This window comes from Oncorhynchus tshawytscha, linkage group LG10 (genome assembly GCF_018296145.1).
Source record: "Oncorhynchus tshawytscha isolate Ot180627B linkage group LG10, Otsh_v2.0, whole genome shotgun sequence".
Lineage (NCBI taxonomy): Eukaryota > Metazoa > Chordata > Actinopteri > Salmoniformes > Salmonidae > Oncorhynchus > Oncorhynchus tshawytscha.
Window position 1 is genome coordinate 74,780,140 of NC_056438.1, and position 22,500 is coordinate 74,802,639.

Below are 22,500 nucleotides of genomic sequence, written 5' to 3' on the forward strand. Positions count from 1 at the left end.
TCATGCCAAAGGTGTTTGATGGGGTTAAAGTCAGGGCTCTTTGCAGGCCAGTCAAGTTCTTCCACACCAATCTCGAACGTGGAAGAACAAATGTCAATGACAATGTCAATGTTAATCTCTCTCTCTCTCTCTCTCTCTCTCTCTCTCTCTCTCTCTCTCTCTCTCTCTCTGGAGGACTCTCTCTCTCTCCCCCCAGGGGTCCCTGATAAGCCCCAGATCTCTGGCTATGAAGACACTGTCCAGGAGGGGGGTAAGGTCACCCTCACCTGCACCAGCTCCGGGAGCAAGCCCCCCGCCAAACTACGCTGGTACAGGAACCAGGAGGAACTTACAGGTAAGGGTGGAGGGGGAGAGGAGGGGAAGGATGGAGGGAAGGGTTAGGGAGGGAGAAGGAGAGAGAGAGGGCAGATGGAAGAGGGGGTATATGGGAGAGAGGGAGGGGGTAGATGGGAGAGAGAGACAGCGGGGTAGACAGAGAGCCTCTCCCTGGTGTTGGAGTCTTTAGGAGAGGAGAGCCTCTCCCTGGTGTTGGAGCCTTTATGAGAGGAGAGCCTCCCCCTGGTGTTGGAGTCTTTATGAGAGGAGAGCCTCTCCCTGGTGTTGGATTCTTTCATGCCAAAGGTGTTTGATGGGGTTAAAGTCAGGGCTCTTTGCAAGAGTTCTTCCACACCAATGAGAGGAGAGCCTCCCCCTGGTGTTGGAGTCTTTATGAGAGGAGAGCCTCCCCCTGGTGTTGGAGTCTTTATGAGAGGAGAGCCTCCCCCTGGTGTTGGAGTCTTTATGAGAGGAGAGCCTCTCCCTGGTGTTGGAGTCTTTATGAGAGGAGAGCCTCTCCCTGGTGTTGGAGTCTTTATGAGAGGAGAGCCTCCCCCTGGTGTTGGAGTCTTTATGAGAGGAGAGCCTCCCCCTGGTGTCTTTTGGAGTCTGGTGTTGGAGTCTTTATGAGAGGAGAGCCTCTCCCTGGTGTTGGAGTCTTTATGAGAGGAGAGCCTCTCCCTGGTGTTGGAGTCTTTATGAGAGGAGAGCCTCTCCCTGGTGTTGGAGTCTTTATGAGAGGAGAGCCTCTCCTGGTGTTGAGTCTTTATGAGAGGAGAGCCTCTCCCTGGTATTGGAGTCTTTATGAGAGGAGAGCCTCTCCCTGGTGTTGGAGTCTTTATGAGAGGAGAGCCTCCCCCTGGTGTTGGAGTCTTTATGAGAGGAGAGCCTCTCCCTGGTGTTGGAGTCTTTATGAGAGGAGAGCCTCTCCCTGGTGTTGGAGTCTTTATGAGAGGAGAGCCTCTCCCTGGTGTTGGAGTCTTTATGAGAGGAGAGCCTCTCCCTGGTGTTGGAGTCTTTATGAGAGGAGAGCCTCTCCCTGGTGTTGGAGCCTTTATGAGAGGAGAGCCTCCCCTGGTGTTGGAGTCTTTATGAGAGGAGAGCCTCTCCCTGGTGTTGGAGTCTTTATGAGAGGAGAGCCTCCCTGGTGTTGGAGTCTGAGAGGAGCCTCTCCCTGGTGTTGGAGTCTTTATGAGAGGAGAGCCTCTCCCTGGTGTTGGAGTCTTTATGAGAGGAGAGCCTCCCCCTGGTGTTGGAGTCTTTATGAGAGGAGAGCCTCCCCTGGTGTTGGAGTCTTTATGAGAGGAGAGCCTCTCCCTGGTGTTGGAGTCTTTATGAGAGGAGAGCCTCTCCCTGGTGTTGGAGTCTTTATGAGAGGAGAGCCTCTCCCTGGTGTTGGAGTCTTTATGAGAGGAGAGCCTCTCCCTGGTGTGGTCTTTATGAGAGGAGAGCCTCTCCCTGGTGTTGGAGTCTTTATGAGAGGAGAGCCTCCCCCTGGTGTTGGAGTCTTTATGAGAGGAGAGCCTCCCCCTGGTGTTGGAGTCTTTATGAGAGGAGAGCCTCTCCCTGGTGTTGGAGTCTTTATGAGCTCAACCCTGTGTGACAGTTAATGTGTGTGCTGCCGTGTCCCTGCTACACACCCACTGGGCTCTTCAGACAGTCTTATGGCTGAAGAAAGGGACCGAGGAGAGGCTGAGGAGAGGAGCATCATGGGTCAATGTGTTATTATGACACCCTCTCATGCAACGTTTGTATCCCAAATAGCACCATATTACCTATGTAGGGCACTACTTTTGGCCAGGTCCTATAAGGCCATTTGGGCCACAGGAATTGAGCAATGTGCTGTAAGAAGCTAACTGAGAGAAACGAGCGCATAGATCGCCACTCACTGCTGCTCCTTTGACAGGCTTACAGAGATTAAAGAGGCTCAGAGGGGAGGAAGAGGGGGAGAGAGAGAGGGATGGAGGGAGGGAGGGAAAGGGGAAGAGAGGCGGGAGAGAGGGGGAGGCAGAGAGAGGGGGAGAGAGAGGGATGGAGGGAGGGAGGGAAAGGGGAAGAGAGGCGGGAGAGAGGGGGAGAGAGAGGGATGAGGGAGGGAGGGAGGGAGGGAAAGGGGAAGAGAGGCGGGAGAGAGGGTGAGGCAGAGAGAGGGGGAGAGAGAGGGATGGAGGGAGGGAAAGGGGAAGAGAGGTGGGAGAGAAGGGGAGGCAGAGAGAGGGAGAGAGGGATGGATGGAGGGAGGGAGGGAGGGAGGGAGGGAGGGAGGGAGGGAGGGAGGGAGGGAGGGAGGGAGGGAGGGAGGGAGGGAGGGAAAGGGGAAGAGAGGTGGGAGAGAAGGGGAGGCAGTGAGAGGGGGAGAAAGAGGGATGGAGGGATGGAGGGAGGGATGGAGGGATGGAGGGAGGGAGGGAGGGAGGCGGGAGAGAGGGGAGGGAGGCAGAGAGAGGGGAGAGAGAGGGATGGAGGGAGGGAGGGAGGGAAGGGGAAGAGAGGCGGGGAGAGGGGGAGGCAGAGAGAGGGGGAGAGAGAGGGATGGAGGGAGGGAGGGAGGGAGGGAGGGAAAGGGGAAGAAAGGTGGGAGAGGGGGAGACAGAGAGAGGGGGAGAGAGAGGGATGGAGGGAGGGAGGGAAAGGGGAAGAGAGGTAGGAGAGGGGGAGGCAGAGAGAGGGGGAGAGAGGGAGAGAGAAGAGATAGAGGGAGAAAGAAGAGGGAGCAGCTGATTAGGAGAGAGACAGGAGAGGGAGGGGCTGTATTAGGAGAGAGACAGGAGAGGGAGGGGCTGTATTAGGAGAGAGATAGGAGAGGGAGGGGCTGTATTAGGAGAGAGATAGGAGAGGGAGGGGCTGTATTAGGAGAGAGACAGGAGAGGGAGGGGCTGTATTAGGAGAGAGATAGGAGAGGGAGGGGCTGTATTAGGAGAGAGACAGAGAGGGAGGGGCCGTATTAGGAGAGAGACAGGAGAGGGGGGCTGTAGTTCAGTTCAATCCACAGGGCTCTGGTCAGAAGTAGTGAACTACATAGGCAACAGGGTGACATTTGGAACGCAGTGAGAGAGACAATACAGGCTATGAAGGAAAAGTAGGAAGGATAAAGCAAAAAATACGGATGATGGTTGGGAGATTCAGGAACTGAATCTGAAGAGGGTTTAATTGAATGAATGGAAGGGGCTAAGAGCTGTGAAGAGGCTTTAAATATGAATGCTCTTGTTCTCTATGTAAGGGTAAGAGCTATTGATCAGCTGAATGGATTAATATGTCTGGATTCAATTGGATGTAGGTTGCATCCAGGGTTGCATCCCAAATGGATCTCTATTCCCTGTTTAGTGCACAACTTTTGACCAAAGTCCTATGGACTCTAGTCAAAAGTAGTGCACTCTATAGAGAATAGGGTGTCATTTGGAACGCTGACATAATCAACATTTATGGTATCATTATGGTGCATCCCCAGATTTGAACTGTAGCCAGCCCCTAAGTGTGTGTGTGTGTGTGTGTTTGTGCGTGTGCGCGTGTGTGTGTGCATTTGTGTGTGTGCGCACTGGTGCTTGGGTGCATGAATGAGAAAGAGAGAGAGAGACAGAGTAAAGGAGAAAGAGAAATATCATCCATGTCATATTACTGAAATATTACTCAGTCAGTCAGTGGTATTTCTGTATCTTGAATGTAAACTAATGTGACAAGCAGCTTTTCAGACAGTGATAGTATTATATCATATTGTGGTAGTACTATATCATACAGTAGTAGTATTATATCATACAGTAGTAGTATTATATCATACAGTAGTAGTATTATATCATACAGTAGTAGTATTATATCATACAGTGATAGTATTATATCATATAGTGTTAGTATTATATCATAGTAGTATTATATCATATAGTGGTAGTATTAGATCATATAGTGGTAGTATTATATCATACAGTGGTAGTATTATATCATAGTAGTATTATATCATATGGTAGTATTATCATATAGTGGTAGTATTATATCATAGTAGTATTATATCATACAGTGATAATATTATATCATATAGTGGTAGTATTATATCATAGTAGTATTACATCATACAGTGATAGTATTATATCATATAGTGGTAGTATTATATCATAGTAGTGGTAGTATTATATCATAGTAGTATTATATCATACAGTGATAATATTATATCATATAGTGGTAGTATTATATCATAGTAGTATTATATCATATAGTGGTAGTATTATATCATATAGTGGTAGTATTATATCATAGTAGTATTACATCATACAGTGATAGTATTATATAATCATTTTATACAATGACAGTTAAAAGGAGGACCCATGGTGACAATTTGTGTGTATGTGTGTCTCTGTGTATGTGTGTCTCTGTGTATGTGTGTCTCTGTGTATGTGTGTCTCTGTGTATGTGTGTGTCTCTGTGTATGTGTGTCTCTGTGTATGTGTGTCTCTGTGTATGTGTGTGTCTCTGTGTATGTGTGTCTCTGTGTATGTGTGTGTCTCTGTGTATGTGTGTCTCTGTGTATGTGTGTGTCTCTGTGTATGTGTGTCTCTGTGTATGTGTGTGTCTCTGTGTATGTGTATGTGTGTGTCTCTGTGTATGTGTGTGTCTCTGTGTATGTGTGTGTCTCTGTGTATGTGTCTCTATGTATGTGTCTCTGTGTATGTGTGTGTCTCTGTGTATGTGTGTGTCTCTGTGTATGTGTGTGTCTCTGTGTATGTGTGTGTCTCTGTGTATGTGTGTCTCTGTGTATGTGTGTCTCTGTGTATGTGTCTCTGTGTATGTGTGTGTCTCTGTGTATGTGTGTGTCTCTGTGTATGTGTGTGTCTCTGTGTATGTGGGTGTCTCTGTGTATGTGTGTGTCTCTGTATATGTGTGTGTCTCTGTGTATGTGTGTCTCTGTGTATGTGTGTGTCTCTGTGTATGTGTGTGTCTCTGTGTATGTGGGTGTGTGTGTCTCTGTGTATGTGTGTGTCTCTGTGTATGTGTGTCTCTGTGTATGTGTGTGTCTCTGTGTATGCACGTCCAGGTCGTCCTGACGTGGTGGAGACTAATCCAGACGAGGCCACCTACACAGTGATCAGTGAGCTGACTCTGACGGTGGGTCGTAGCGACGACAACACCCTGATCGGCTGTGCTGTTGACCACCCTTCTCTGTCGCCGGGTGAGAAGTGGACCGAACAGCCCATCAGAGTCCTGTGTAAGTGCTGCCCCCACTGGCCAAGCCCTGCCACTGCAACCTCGTGTAAATCATCACCATACTGTACGGTAGCCCAGGCTATGGCCCTTTCACTGATACCTTGCGTCCTTTCATCACATCCTCTCATCGCCTCCTTTTGAAAATGACAGAGGAAAGCGAGGTGAGGAAATGTGGAACCAGGATCCAAGGAGATGTGCTTCTAAGAAATGTGACTCTCCTTATGCAGTTATGCTTCTGCCTCTCAGTACTGCTGCTACGGCTGGTCATGTGCATACTGCCACCTGCAGGGGACTCGTATGGTTACCACTCTGTCAGTGCTACAGCTGGGTCAATCAATCACGTTCATTATAGAAATAACTTTTTACATCTGCAGTCAATACGCAGCCTAAAACCCCAGAGAGCAAGCAATGCAGATGCAGAAGCTAGTTTAGGCTATTATGTTAGTTTGCTCATACCTGTGTGTAGCAGTGTGTGTGTGTAGCAGTGTGTGTGTGTATCTTCTCCAGTGTATGTAATTTTGCTGTATGTTGGGTCTTTTCTCCAGTCACCCCAGATGTCACTATCCAGCCTCAGAATGATCTGCCCAGAGAGGGAGAGAAGTTCATTATACAATGCATAGGCAATGGAAACCCGAAGTAAGAAACACACACACACACACACACACACACACACACACACACACACACACACACACACACACACACACACACACACACACACACACACACACACACACAACACTACATCTGCTCTTCTCTCTCCCTCTGTCTCCCACACTCACACACTCTGTCTGAACAACACTACTAGATCACCCTCTTCTCTCTCCCTCTGTCTCTCATCCCCTTCTCGTGTCCCCTCTGTCTCTCCCCGTCTCACCCTCTGTCTCCCCCTTCTCACCTTCTGTCTCCCCCTTCTCACCCTCTGTCTCCCGTCTCTCCCCCTCTGTCTCCTCTCCTCTCATCCTCCTGTCTCCCCCTGTGTCCCATCTCTCCTCCTCTGTCTCCCCCTTCTGTCTCACCTTCGGTCTCACCCTTCTCACCCTCACTGGTCTCACCATGTTACTGACTATTCTCACCCTCTGTCTCACCACCCCCTTCTCACCCTCTCCCACTCTGTCTCTCCCCTCTCTCCACCTCTGTCTCACCCCTCTCCCACTCTGTCTCTCCCCCTCTCCCACTCTGTTCTGACTATCCCCCTCTCCCACATGTTCTGTCTCATGTCCGCTCTCCCACTCTGTCTCCCCCTCTCCCACTCTGTCTCCCATCTCTCCTCCTCTGTCTCCCATCTCTCCCCCTCTGTCTCCCCCTTCTCACCCTCTGTCTCACTGACTATCTCTCTCACCCCTTCACTGACTATCTCTCTCACCATGTTACTGACTATATCTATCACCATGTTACTGACTATATCTATCACCACGTCACTGACTATCTCTCTCACCACGTCACTGACTATCTCTCTCACCATGTTACTGACTATCTCTCTCACCATGTTACTGACTATCTCTCTCACCATGTTACTGACTATCTCTCTCACCATGTTACTGACTATCTCTCTCACCATGTTACTGACTATCTCTCTCACCATGTTACTGACTATCTCTCACCATCCATCACTGACTATATCTATCACCATGTTACTGACTATATCTATCACCATATCTCTCTCATTCCATCACTGACTATATCTATCACCATGTCACTGACTATATCTATCACCATGTCACTGACTATCACCATGTCACTGACTATATCTATCACCATGTCACATGTCACTGACTATCTCTATCACCATGTCACCACTGACTATCTCTCTCACCATGTCACTGACTATCTCTCTCACCATGTCACTGACTATATCTATCACCATGTCACTGACTATATCTATCACCATGTCACTGACTATATCTATCACCATGTCACTGACTATATCTCACCATCACTGACTATCTCTCACCATGTCACTGACTATATCTATCACCATGTCACTGACTATATCTATCACCATGTTACTGACTATATCTATCACCATGTCACTGACTATATCTATCACCATGTCACTGACTATATCTATCTGACTCACCATGTCACTGACTATATCTATCACCATGACTATATCTATCACCATGTCACTGACTATATCTATATCTATCACCATGTCACTGACTATATCTATCACCATGTCACTGACTATATCTATCACCATGTCACTGACTATCTCTATCACCATGTCACTGACTATATCTATCACCATGTCACTGACTATATCTATCACCATGTCACTGACTATATCTATCACCATGTTACTGACTATATCTATCACCATGTCACTGACTATCTCTCTCACCATGTCACTGACTATATCTATCACCATGTTACTGACTATATCTATCACCATGTCACTGACTATATCTATCACCATGTTACTGACTATCTCTCTCACCATGTCACTGACTATCTCTCTCACCATGTCACTGACTATATCTATCACCATGTTACTGACTATCTCTCTCACCATGTCACTGACTATCTCTCTCACCATGTCACTGACTATCTCTCTCACCATGTCACTGACTATCTCTCTCACCATGTCACTGACTATCTCTCTCACCATGTTACTGACTATCTCTCTCACCATGTCACTGACTATCTCTCTCACCATGTCACTGACTATCTCTCTCACCATGTCACTGACTATATCTATCACCATGTTACTGACTATATCTCTCACCATGTCACTGACTATATCTATCACCATGTCACTGACTATATCTATCACCATGTCACTGACTATATCTATCACCATGTTACTGACTATCACCATGTCACTGACTATATCTATCACTGACTATATCTATCACCATGTCACTGACTATCTCTATCACCATGTCACTGACTATATCTATCACCATGTCACTGACTATATCTATCACCATGTCACTGACTATCACCATGTCACTCTCACCATGTCACTGACTATCTGACTCTCTATCACCATGTCACTGACTGACTATCTCTCTCACCATGTTACTGACTATCTCTCTCACCATGTTACTGACTATATCTATCACCATGTTACTGACTATCTCTCTCACCATGTTACTGACTATCTCTCTCACCATGTTACTGACTATCTCTCTCACCATGTTACTGACTATATCTATCACCATGTCACTGACTATATCTATCACCATGTCACTGACTATCTCTCTCATTCCATCACTGACTATATCTATCACCATGTCACTGACTATATCTATCACCATGTTACTGACTATATCTATCACCATGTCACTGACTATATCTATCACCATGTCACTGACTATCTCTCTCACCATGTCACTGACTATATCTATCACCATGTCACTGACTATATCTATCACCATGTCACTGACTATCACCATGTCTGACTATCACCATGTCACTGACTATATCTATCACCATGTCACTGACTATATCTATCACCATGTCACTGACTATCTCTCTCACCATGTCACTGACTATATCTATCACCATGTCACTGATCACCATGTCACTATCTCTCTCACCATCACTGACTATATCTATCACCATGTCACTGACTATCTCTATCATTCCATCACTGACTATATCTATCACCATGTCACTGACTATATCTATCACCATGTCACTGACTATATCTATCACCATGTCACTGACTATCTCTCTCATTCCATCACTGACTATATCTATCACCATGTCACTGACTATATCTATCACCATGTCACTGACTATCTCTCTCATTCCATCACTGACTATATCTATCACCATGTTACTGACTATATCTATCACCATGTCACTGACTATATCTATCACCATGTCACTGACTATCTCTCTCATTCCATCACTGACTATATCTATCACCATGTTACTGACTATATCTCTCACCATGTCACTGACTATCTCTCTCACCATGTCACTGACTATCTCTCTCACCATGTCACTGACTATCTCTCTCACCATGTCACTGACTATCTCTCTCACCATGTCACTGACTATCTCTCTCACCATGTCACTGACTATCTCTCTCACCATGTCACTGACTATCTCTCTCACCATGTCACTCACTCCAATCTAACTCAGACTCTTGTCTGTCAAGGCTAAACTTTCCCTTGTTCTTCTTGTCCTCTCCAATAATTATAATAATTCATAATTATAATAATAATAATAATCTCCTCTGTCTTGCTTTGCACCTTTTCCTTCTCCTCCCTCCTCATCCTCTTCTCCTCCCTCCTCATCCTTTTCTCCCTCCCTCCTCATCCTCTTCTCCTCCCTCCTCATCCTTTTCTCCCTCCCTCTTCTTCTCCTCCGCCCTCCGTCCTCATCCTTTTCCCCCTCCCTTCTCAGAGAGAGAGAGAGAGAGAGAGAGAGAGAGAGAGAGAGAGAGAGTATGCACAGCTCCTTAGGCTGAATGACTAGTGACCCGTCAGATACAGGCTGGGTCTCAGCTGTCAGTCAAACACTGCCACCATGGCAACGTCTCTGCTGTTCAGAATCTGACCCACTGTCTCTCTTTCACAATGATAAGTTTCACGTTTAACTGCATATTACAATTAGGCTTCAGGGCTTGTTTCTGGTGTGCACCGTCATGTCTCAGCAAGTTCTGAGAATGTCTTGACGAGATGAGGAAGAGCTGTTTCAAGAGGCTCTAATCAAATAGAATGGAATGTGCACCCTGTACTGGAGGACTTTCTCATTCCATACCTTTCCACTACATTCTATTCCATTCCATAACATTCCATACCATTCCACTACATTCTATTCCATTCCATAACATTCCATTCTATTCCATTCCATAACATTCCATTCTATTCCACAACATAACATTCCACTACATTCTATTCCATTCCATAACATTCCATACCATTCCACTACATTCTATTCCATTCCATAACATTCCATTCTATTCCATTCCATAACATTCCATTCTATTCCACAACATAACATTCCACTACATTCTATTCCATTCCATAATATTCCATTCTATTCCACAGCATACCATTCCACTACATTCTCTTCCATTCCATAACATTCCATTCTATTCCACAACATACCATTTCACTACATTCTATTCCATTCCATAATATTCCATTCTATTCCACAACATACCATTCCACTACATTCTATTCCATTCCATAACATTCAATTCTATTCCATTCCATAACATTCCATTCTATTCCACAACATACCATTCAACTACATTCTATTCCATTCCATAACATTCCATTCTATTCCACAACATACCATTCCACTACATTCTATTCCATTCCATAACATTCCATTCTATTCCACAACATTCCATTCCACTACATAACATTCCATTCCATTCTATTCCATAACAATCAATTTCATTCCCACCACATAGGCCTCACCCCCCACTATCTGAGATATCTACTACAGCCCTCATCCTCCACATACAACCCCCATTTTATCAGTCACATTCTGTTAAAGGTTCCCAAAACACACATCCCTGGGTCGCTCCTCTTTTCAGTTCACTGCAGCTAGCGAATGGAACGAACAGCAAAAAACACTCAAATAGGACCGATTTATCTCCATCTCTTCATTCAAAGACTCAATCATGGAAACTCTTACTGACAGTTGTGGCTGCTTCGAGTGATGTTTTGTTGTCTCCTTCTTGCACTTTCTACTGTTGTCTGTGCCCAATAATGTTTGTACCATGTCCTATTTTTATTTATTTAATTTTAATTGTACTGTAAATTCAAATGTGTTCTTACCTGACTTCATAGTTAAATAAAGGTTAAATAATCAAATGTAAAAAAAATATTCCATTACAAAACATTTCATTCTATTCCATAACATTCCTTCCCACTACATTCTATTCCATAACATTCCATCCCACTACATTCTATTCCATAACATTCCATCCCACTACATTCTATTCCATAACATTCCATCCCACTACATTCTATTCCATAACATTCCATCCCACTACATTCTATTCCATAACATTCCATCCCACTACATTCTATTCCATAACATTCCATCCCACTACATTCTATTCCATAACATTCCATCCCACTACATTCTATTCCATAACATTCCATCCCACTACATTCTATTCCATAACATTCCATCCCACTACATTCTATTCCATAACATTCCATCCCACTACATTCTATTCCATTCCACAACATTCCGGTCCATTCCGTTCCTATCTATTTGATGAGCAGACCCTGGAGTGCTGGCAATTGTATACCACTTCCGTATTAGTAGTCAGTTATACACCTCAGGCCATTCTGTAACACAGTTATACACCTCAGTCCATTCTGTAACACGGTTATACACCTCAGTCTATTCTGTAACACAGGTATACACCTCAGTCCATTCTGTAACACAGTTATACACCTCAGTCCATTCTGTAACACGGTTATACACCTCAGTCCATTCTGTAACACAGGTATACACCTCAGTCCATTCTATAACACAGGTATACACCTCAGTCCATTCTGTAACACAGGTATACACCTCAGTCCATTCTGTAACACAGTTATACACCTCAGTCCATTCTGTAACACAGGTTATACACCTCAGTCCATTACACCTCAGTCCATTCTGTAACACAGTCCATTATAACACGGTTATACACCTCAGTCCATTCTGTTATACACCTCAGTCCATTCTGTAACACAGTTATACACCTCAGTCCATTCTGTAACACAGTTATACACCTCAGTCCATTCTGTAACACGGTTATACACCTCAGTCCATTCTGTAACACGGTTATACACAGTCCATTCTGTATATACACCTCAGTCCATTCCAGTCCATTCTGTAACACAGTTATACACCTCAGTCCATTCTGTAACACAGTTATACACCTCAGTCCATTCTGTAACACAGGTTATACACCTCAGTCCATTCTGTAACACAGTTATACACCTCAGTCCATTCTGTAACACGGTTATACACCTCAGTCCATTCTGTAACACGGTTATACACCTCAGTCCATTCTGTAACACGGTTATACACCTCAGTCCATTCTGTAACACAGTTATACACCTCAGTCCATTCTGTAACACAGTTATACACCTCAGTCCATTCTGTAACATTCTGTAACACAGTTATACACGGTTATCCATTCACCTCAGTCCATTCTGCAACACAGTTATACACCTCAGTCCATTCTGTAACACGGTTATACACCTCAGTCCACTCTGTAACACGGTTATACACCTCAGTCCATTCTGTAACACGGTTATACACCTCAGTCCATTCTGTAACACAGTTATACACCTCAGTCCATTCTGTAACACAGTTATGCCCAGATGATAGCATTAAATGCTGGAGCCATAGGACTTTATTGCACGGTTCAATCCATCCATATACGAGCATGAACCATTCCCTCTATGTAATGTACAAGGACAGACATGCGAACACATACACTGCCGTTCAAAAGTTTAGGGTCACTTAGAAATGTCCTTGTTTTTTGTTTGTTTTTTTTGTCCATTAAAATAACATCAAATTGATCAGAAATACAGTGTAGACATTGTTAATGTTGTAAATGACTATTGTAGCTGGAAACTGCAGATTTTTAATGGAATATCTACTTAGGCGTACAGAGGCCCATTATCAGCAATCATCACTCTTGTGTTGTAATGGCACACTGTGTTAGCAATCCAAGTTTATCATTTAAAAGGCTGATTGATCATTAGAAAACCCTTTTGCAATTATGTTAGCACAGCTGAAAACTGTTGTGCTGATTAAAGAAGCAATAAAACTGGCCTTTAGACTAGTTGAGTATCTGGAGCATCAGTGTTTGTGAGTTCGATTACAGGCTCAAAATGGCCAGAAACAGAGAACTTTCTTCTGAAACTCGTCAGTCTATTCTTGTTCTGAGAAATGAAGGCTATTCCATGTGAGAAAATGCGAAGAAACGGAAGATCTCGTACAACGCTGTGTATAACTCCCTTCACAGAACGGCGCAAACTGGCACTAACCAGAATAGAAAGAGGAGTGGGAGGCCCCGGTGCACAACTGAGCAAGAGGACAAGTACATTAGAGGGTCTTGTTTGAGAAACAATGCCTCACAAGTCCTCAACTGGCAGCTTCATTAAATAGTACCCGCAAAACACCAGTCTCAACGTCAACAGTGAAGAGGCGACTCCAGGATGCTGGCCTTCTAGGCAGAGTTGCAAAGAAAAAGCCATATCTCAGACTGGCCAATAAAAATAAAAGATTAAGATGGGCAAAAGAACACAGACACTGGACAGAGGAAGATTGGAAAAAAAGTGTTATGGACAGACGAATCTAAGTTTGAGGTGTTTGGATACCAAAGAAGAACATTCGTGAGACGCCGGAAAAATGGAAAGATGCTGGAGGAGTGCTTGACGCCAACTGTCAAACATGGTGGAGGCAATGTGATGGTCTGGGGGTGCTTTGGTGCTGGTAAAGTGGGAGATTTGTACAGGGTAAAAGGGGACTTGAAGAACGAAGACTATCACTCCATTTTGCAGCTCCATGCCATACCCTGTGGACGGTGCTTAATTGGAGCCAATTTCCTCCTACAACAGGACAATGACCCAAAGCACAGCTCCAAACTGTGCAATAACTATTTAGGGAAGAAGCAGTCAGCTGGTATTCTGTCTATAATGGAGTGGCCAGCAGTCACCAGATCTCAACCCTATTGAGCTGTTGTGGGAGTAGCTTGACCGTAAGAAGTGCCCATCAAGCCAGTCCAACTTGTGGGAGGTGCTTCAGGAAGCATGGGGTGAAATCTCTTCAGATTACCTCAACCAATTGACAACTAGAATGCCAAAGGTCTGCAAGGCTGTAATTGCTGCAAATGGAGGATTCTTTGACGAAAGGAAAGTTTGAAGGACACAAAAATGATTTCATTAAAAATCATGATTTATAACCTTGTCAATGTCTTGACTATATTTCCAATTCATTTTGCAACTAATTTCATGTATTTCTACGGGACCCCAAACTTTTGAAGAGTAAATACATACAGTAAATACATACAGTAAATACAGTAAATACAGTAAATACATGAAATACAGTAAATAAATACACTACATACAGTAAATGCATACAGTAGATACATACAGTAAATACATACAGTAAATACATACACTACATACAGTAAATGCATACAGTAGATACATACAGTAAATACATACAGTAAATACATACACTACATACATACAGTAGATACATACAGTAAAAACATACAGTAAATACATACAGTAAATACAGTAAATAAGGTAAATACATACAGTAGATACATACTGTAATGACAGAAAGATGAACTCACATAATATTCATATGTCCCTAAAATGTATGAATCACAGGAACAAATCTAGTTCTGCAGCTATATGCTTTATATTATAATAACATTCCTGTACAGTTCTACTTCTTCTAGTTCTACAGCTATATGCTTTATATTACAATAACATTCCTGTACAGTACTACTTCTTCTAGTTCTACAGCTATATGCTTTATATTACAATAACATTCCTGTACAGTACTACTTCTTCTAGTTCTGCAGCATGCACTGCATGTTACACACATTCTATTTTAAAATCAAATATCTTTTCTCTTCACGTTCTTGTTCTTTTTCTATTTTTGTGTATCTGTGTGTGTGTCTGTCTCTCAGGCCCACCTCGTACGTGTGGCAGAAGAAGGATGGAGAGCTCCCTCTGATGGCCAAGGTGGACGGTAGTTTCCTGCTCTTTGAGATGCTCAACAAATCAGACAACGGGGTGTACCTCTGTCAGGCTGACAATGGAATCGGGAAGATGCAGGGAGAGTACACGCTGCTGGTGCAAGGTACTGACCAGAGAGAGAGATAGAGAGAGAGAGACCAGAGAGAGAGACCAGAGAGAGAGAGAGAGAGAGAGAGACCAGAGAGAGAGAGACCAGAGAGAGAGAGAGAGAGAGAGACCAGAGAGAGAGAGAGAGAGAGAGACCAGAGAGAGAGAGAGAGAGAGAGAGAGAGAGAGAGAGAGAGAGAGAGAGAGAGAGAGAGAGAGAGAGAGAGAGAGAGAGAGAGACCAGAGAGAGGTGGTTGACAGCAGCTTGTCCAGGGCAGGATGTATATGTTTCTTCTGTCTGCTTCATCATTGTTTATTTCTGTTGTTGTGTGTTTTTTTTACTACAACTTCTACTTTCTTTTCTGATTTTCTTCACGTTTCTTTTCTGTTTATTTCTCTTTATCACCAACACCATCCACCTCATGCTACACTCCTTTGCTTTTTTGCTACACATCCTGTATGCCGCTGTGCCGCTGTCTGGCCTTTCTTCCTGTCTACTCCTCTGCTCTTACTACCTCTCCATATTCCTTCACGTCTTCTCCTTTATCCAAGACCTGACAGATGATTCAAACAACCTCTTCCCTACTTCCCTACCTTTCTATCTACCCTCCTCTTCTCCAACCTCTGACTCCCCCTCTTCCTCTCTCTCTCCTGATTCTTTCCCCACTCTTATGTCAACAACGTCTGGGTCTGGCTCGTCTGCCTCCGGGTCCCTACCTGCCACTATTTTCTCCTTCTCTGTCCCTTACCCGTCTGATCTCACCTTTCCCCCTTCTTCTTCCTCTTCTTCATCCCTCTCTACCTCTTCTCTCTCTCCCTCTCCTCCTCCTGCCAATGTTCTATCCACCTCTCTTTCCAACTCTCTCTTCCCTGACCTTTCCATGTCTCCCGAACGCCATCCCCCCTCCTCTGACTCCTTCTCCCCCTCTTCTTCCTCCTCTTTTTCCTCTCCTCCTGCCAGCGTTACTTCTCCCTCTGTCACTCCTCCCTCCTCCGACTCCCTCACTCCCTCCTCAGTTACCATACGGCTGAATGGAGTTTACAGTTTCACAGGTAAATTATCTGTTTACGCACATACACAGTTGTACCCACACGAACAAACACATTCAGACCCTAATTATGTAATACATGCCATTCAACAGCTTTTAACCAAAGAGACTTACATTTTACGCGTGGGCAGCCCTGGGAATTGAACCAACAATTCTGGCATCACAAGCTCCATGCTCTACGGGTACAGGTAGAGAGTGAATGTGCGGGGGCACCGGTTAGTTGAGGTAATATGTACATGAAGGTAGAGTTATTAAAGTGACTATGTATAGATGATAACACAGAGAGTAGCAGCAGTGTAATAGAGGGGGGGGGGTAATGCAAATAGTCTGGGTAGCCATTTGATTAGATGTTCAGGAGTCTTATGGCTTGAGGGTAGAAGCTGTTTAGAAGCCTCTTGGACCTAGACTTGGCACTCCAGTACCGCTTGCCATGTGGTAGCAGAGAGAACAGTCTATGATTAGTGTGGCTGGAGTCTTTGACCATTTTTAGGGCCTTCCTCTGACACCGCCTGGTATAGAGGTCCTGGATGGCAGGAAGCTTGGCCACAGTGATGTACTGGGCCATGCGCACTACCCTCTGTAGTGCCTTGTGGTCAGAGGCCGAGCAGTTTCCATACCAGGCAGTGATGCAACTGGTCAGGATGCTCTTGATGGTGCAACTGTAGAACCTTTTGAGGATCTGAGGACCCATGCAAATCTTTTCAGTCTCCTGAGGGGGAATAGGTTTTGTCGATCCCTGTTCACGACTGTCTTGGTGTGTTTGGACCATTCTAGTTTGTTGGTGATGTGGACACCCAGGAACTTGAAGCTGTCAACCTGCTCCACTGCAGCCCCATTGATGAGAACGGGGCTTGCTCGGTCCTCCTTTTCCTGTAATCCACAATCATCTCCTTTGCCTTGATCATGTTGAGGGAGAGGTTATTGTCCTGGCACCACATGTCCAGGTCTCTGACCTCCTCCCTATAGGCTGTCTCGTCGTTATCGGTGATCAGGCCTACCACTGTTGTGTCGTTGGAAAACTTAATGATGGTGTGGGAGTTGTGCCTGGCCGTGCAGTCATGAGTGAACAGGTTGTACAAGAGGGGGCTGAGCATGCACCCCTGAGGGGCCCCTGTGTTTAGGATCTGCGTGGCGGATCCTACCCTTACCACCTGGGGCGTGTTGTTACCTACCCTTACCACCTGGGGGCCGTCCCATCAGGAAGTCCAGGATCCAGGTGCAGAGGGAGGTGTTTAGTCACAGGGTCCTTAGCTTATTGATGAGCTTTGAGGGCACTATGGTGTTGAACGCTGAGCTGTAGTCAATGAATAGCATTCTCACATAGGTGTTCCTTTTGTCCAGGTGGGAAAGGGCCGTGTGGAGTGCAATAGAGATTGCATCATCTGTGGATCTGTTGGGACAGTATGCAAATTGGAGTGGGTCTAGGGTTTCTGGGATGATGGTGTTGATGTGAGCCAATACCAGCCCTTCAAAGCACTTCATGGCTACAGACGTGAGTGCTACGGGTCGGTAGTCATTTAGGCAGGTTACCTTAGTGTTCTTGGGCAGGGACTATGGTGATCTATTTTAAACATGTTGGTATTACAGACTCGGACAGGGAGAGTTTGAAAATGTCAGTGAAGACACTTGCCAGTTGGTTAGCACATGCTCGCAGTACACGCCCTGCCAATCCGTCTGGCCCTGCGGTCTTGTGAATCTTGACCTGTTTAAAGGTCTTACTCACAACGGCTGCGGAGAGCGTGGTCACACAGTCGTCCGGAACAGCTGGTGCCTCTCATGCATGTTTCAGTGTTATTTGCCTTGAAGAGAGCATAGAAGTAATTTAGCTCGTCTGGTAGGCTCGTGTCACTGGGCAGCTCTCGGCTGTGCTTCCCTTTGTAGTCTGTAATGGTTTGCAAGCCCTGCCACATCCGATAAGCGTCAGAGCCAGTGTATGATTCGATCTTAGTCCTGTATTGATACTTTGCCTGTTTGATGGTTCGTCGGAGGGCATAGCGTGATTTCTTATAAGCTTCCGGGTTAGAGTCCCACTCCTTGAAATCGGCAGCTCTACCTTTTAGCTCAGTGCGGATGTTGCCTGTAATCCATGGCTTCTGATTGGGGTATGTACGTACGGTCACTGTGGGAATGACGTCATCGATGCACTTATTGATGAAGCCAATGACTGATGTGGTGTACTCCTCAATGCCATTGGAGGAATCCCAGAACATATTCCAGTCTGTGATGGCAAAACAGTCCTGTAGTTCAGCATCTGCTTCATCTGACCACTTTTTTTTATTGATCTAATCACTGGTGCTTCCTGCTCTCATTTTTGCTTGTAAGCAGGAATCAGGAGGATATAATTATGGTCAGATTTGCCAAATGGGAGGGAGAGGGAGAGCTTTGTATGCATCTCTGTGTGTGGAGTAAAGATGGTACAGCTACTTGGAGCGCCGCCTCTGGGTGAACGTTTTCTTGTTTTCTTATGGCGGAATTCAATGCTGTCTTAGTGTCAGCCTCTGACTGTGGTGGTATGTAAACAGCTATGAAAAATACAGCTGAAATCTCTCAAGCTAGATAGTGTGGTCTACAGCTTATCATGAGATAATCTACCTCAAGCGAGCAATAACTTGAGACTTCCTTAGATATCGTGCACCAGCTGTTATTTACAAAAATACATAGTCCGCCGCCCCTTGTATTACCAGACACAGCTGTTCTATCCTGCTGGTACATCATATAACCAGCTGTATGTTGATAGTGTCCCAGCCTGCCGGTACATCATATAACCAGCTGTATGTTGATAGTGTCCCAGCCTGCCGGTACATCATATAACCAGCTGTATGTTGATAGTGTCCCAGCCTGCCAGTGCATCATATAACCAGCTGTATGTTGATAGTGTCCCAGCCTGCCGGTACATCATATAACCAGCTGTATGTTGATAGTGTCCCAGCCTGCCGGTACATCATATAACCAGCTGTATGTTGATAGTGTCCCAGCCTGCCGGTACATCATATAACCATCATATAACCAGCTGTATGTTGATTGTGTCCCAGCCTGCCGGTACATCATATAACCAGCTGTATGTTGATAGTGTCCCAGCCTGCCGGTACATCATATAACCAGCTGTATGTTGATAGTGTCCCAGCCTGCCGGTACATCATATAACCAGCTGTATGTTGATAGTGTCCCAGCCTGCCGGTACATCATATAACCAGCTGTATGTTGATTGTGTCCCAGCCTGCCGGTACATCATATAACCAGCTGTATGTTGATAGTGTCCCAGCCTGCCGGTACATCATATAACCAGCTGTATGTTGATAGTGTCCCAGCCTGCCGGTACATCATATAACCAGCTGTATGTTGATAGTGTCCCAGCCTGCCGGTACATCATATAACCAGCTGTATGTTGATAGTGTCCCAGCCTGCCGGTACATCATATAACCAGCTGTATGTTGATTGTGTCCCAGCCTGCCATATAACCAGCTGGTGATAGTGTCCCATCATATAACCAGCTGTATGTTGATAGTGTCCCAGCCTGCCGGTACATCATATAACCAGCTGTATGTTGATAGTGTCCCAGCCTGCCGGTACATCATATAACCAGCTGTATGTTGATTGTGTCCCAGCCTGCCGGTACATCATATAACCAGCTGTATGTTGATTGTGTCCCAGCCTGCCGGTACATCATATAACCAGCTGTATGTTGAAAGTGTCGTCGTTCAGCTACGACTCTGTGAAGCATAAGATATTCCAGTTTGTGATGTCCTGTTGGTAGTTTAATATTCCGCGTAGATCATCTATTTTATTGTCCAAAGCAGAATGGAAGGAATTCATATAACCAGCTGTATGTTGATAGTGTCCCAGCCTGCCGGAATTCTCAGTATGTTGGGCAGCCCGCCCTCCGGCCCCTGTATTCTCCTGTTCCCAGCCTTCACGCAAACCAGCTGGGATGTGCAGCCTGCTCCCGGGAAAGCAGCTGTATGTTGATTCGCGTGTGGGCCTGCCGGTACATCATATAACCAGACTTGTTAAAGGATAAAAAGGATTCTGCCAGTTCAGCGGTGAGTAAGTGTCCCAGTCCTGATGTCCAGCTGTAAGTTATTTTCCCAGCCTGCCGGTCATATAACCAGCTGATGTTGACGTGTCCCAGCCTGCCGGTACATCATATAACCATTATGCACAAAATCATTTAAAAAATAAGTTACAGACAACGCAAATAAACAAACAAATAAAACACAATCGATTGGGGGCACGTAGAACGTCTGCCTTCTACTCCGGTGCTATTTAGACACTGATCTTGGGTCAGTTTTGCATTCACTTTGAGGTTAGGTTTGGGGAGGGGAAGCTGATCCTAGATCTGTACCCAGGGGAAACTTCACCCTGGAGGGGGCATTTCATTCTCAACAACAACCATTTAGCAGACACTCTTATCCAGAGTGACTTAAAGAAGCAATTAGGGTTCATCTGAAACAGGAGTCATCAGGTAGTCCTGAGGCGTGGTCCTAGGTCCTGAGGCGTGGTCCTAGGTCCTGAGGCGTGGTCCTAGGTCCTGAGGCGTGGTCCTAGGTCAAAAAGGATTACTGCCAGTTCGCTACTCCTGCGTGGTCCTAGGTCCTGAGGCGTGGTCCTAGGTCCTGAGGCGTGGTCCTAAACAAACAGGTCCTGAGGTGTGGTCCTAGGTCACTGAGGCGTGGTCCTGAGGTCCTGGGGAGGCGTGGTCCTGGAGGGGTCCTCAGGCGTGGTCCTCCAGAGGTCCTGAGGCGTGGTCCTCAGGTCCTGAGGCGTGGTCCTAGGTCCGTGGTCCTAGGTCCTGAGGCGTGGTCCTAGGCCCTGAGGCGTGGTCCTAGGCCCTGAGGCGTGGTCCTAGGTCCTGAGGTGTGGTCCTAGGTCCTGAGGCGTGCTCCTAGGTCCTGAGGCGTGGTCCTAGGTCCTGAGGCGTGGTCCTAGGTCCTGAGGTGTGGTCCTAGGTCCTGAGGCGTGGTCCTAGGTCCTGAGGCGTGGTCCTAGGTCCTGAGGCGTGGTCCTAGGTCCTGAGGCGTGGTCCTAGGTCCTGAGGCGTGGTCCTAGGTCCTGAGGTGTGGTCCTAGGTCCTGAGGCGTGGTCCTAGGTCCTGAGGCGTGCTCCTAGGTCCTGAGGCGTGGTCCTAGGTCCTGAGGCGTGGTCCTAGGTCCTGAGGCGTGGTCCTAGGCCCTGAGGCGTGGTCCTAGGTCCTGAGGCGTGCTCCTAGGTCCTGAGGCGTGCTCCTAGGTCCTGAGGCGTGCTCCTAGGTCCTGAGGCGTGGTCCTAGGTCCTGAGGCGTGGTCCTAGGGCTCAGGTCCTCTGGGAGGAGAGGTAGAGAGAGAGAGAGAATTAGAATGAGCATAGTTCAATTCACACAGGACACCAGATAGGACAGGAGAAATACACGGGATGTTCACCCAGTCCTCTTCACTGTTTTCTCTTTTTTCCTTTCCTTTTTGGTCCACTTCTTCATTCTGACTCCCTTACACTGGTCTGTCCATCCATCCATCCATCCATCCATCCATCCATCCATCCATCCATCCATCCATCCATCCATCCATCCATCCTCTTGAGAAGATGGTCCAGACAACATTGCAGGTATTTTTTTTCAGAGACACCTGTCTGTCTGTATACCTGTCTGTCTGTCTCAATCTGTCTCTCTGTCTATCTCAATCTGTCTGTCTGTCTGTCTCAATCTGTCTCTCTGTCTGTCTCAATCTGTCTGTTGCAATCTGTCTGTCTGTCTGTCTCAATCTGTCTATCTGTCTGTCCATTTTCCTTTGCCTGAAATAGAGAAACTAGTAGCCTGGGGAGATTGTGAACTGTGAAATAGAGAAACTAGTAGCCTGGGGACAGTGTGAACTGTGAAATAGAGAAACTAGTAGCCTGGGGAGATTGTGAACTGTGAAATAGAGAAACTAGTAGCCTGGGGAGATTGTGAACTGTGAAATAGAGAAACTAGTAGCCTGGGGACAGTGTGAACTGTGAAATAGAGAAACTAGTAGCCTGGGGACAGTGTGAACTGTGAAATAGAGAAACTAGTAGCCTGGGGAGATTGTGAACTGTGAAATAGAGAAACTAGTAGCCTGGGGACAGTGTGAACTGTGAAATAGAGAAACTAGTAGCCTGGGGACAGTGTGAACTGTGAAATAGAGAAACTAGTAGCCTGGGGACAGTGT

General features: G+C 45.9%; 1 protein-coding gene across 4 annotated transcripts in view; it reads left to right on the forward strand.

Annotated features, from left to right (window-relative positions):
- cadm3 (cell adhesion molecule 3) overlaps positions 1-22,500 on the forward strand; it is a 113,461-nt gene that overhangs the window by 86,619 nt on the left and 4,342 nt on the right. For 2 of the 4 annotated variants that reach the window (XM_042329058.1, XM_042329057.1), the window contains exons 5-9: positions 197-334; positions 5,336-5,506; positions 6,051-6,141; positions 15,137-15,309; positions 15,846-16,571. In XM_042329058.1, the coding sequence (XP_042184992.1) occupies positions 197-334; positions 5,336-5,506; positions 6,051-6,141; positions 15,137-15,309; positions 15,846-16,486 (1,214 nt within the window). In that variant the 3' untranslated portion in view covers positions 16,487-16,571. Of the gene's footprint in view, positions 1-196; positions 335-5,335; positions 5,507-6,050; positions 6,142-15,136; positions 15,310-15,845; positions 16,572-21,898; positions 21,920-22,500 lie in introns of those variants that run through there. The other 2 variants (XM_042329059.1, XM_042329060.1) reach the window with 2 other exon arrangements.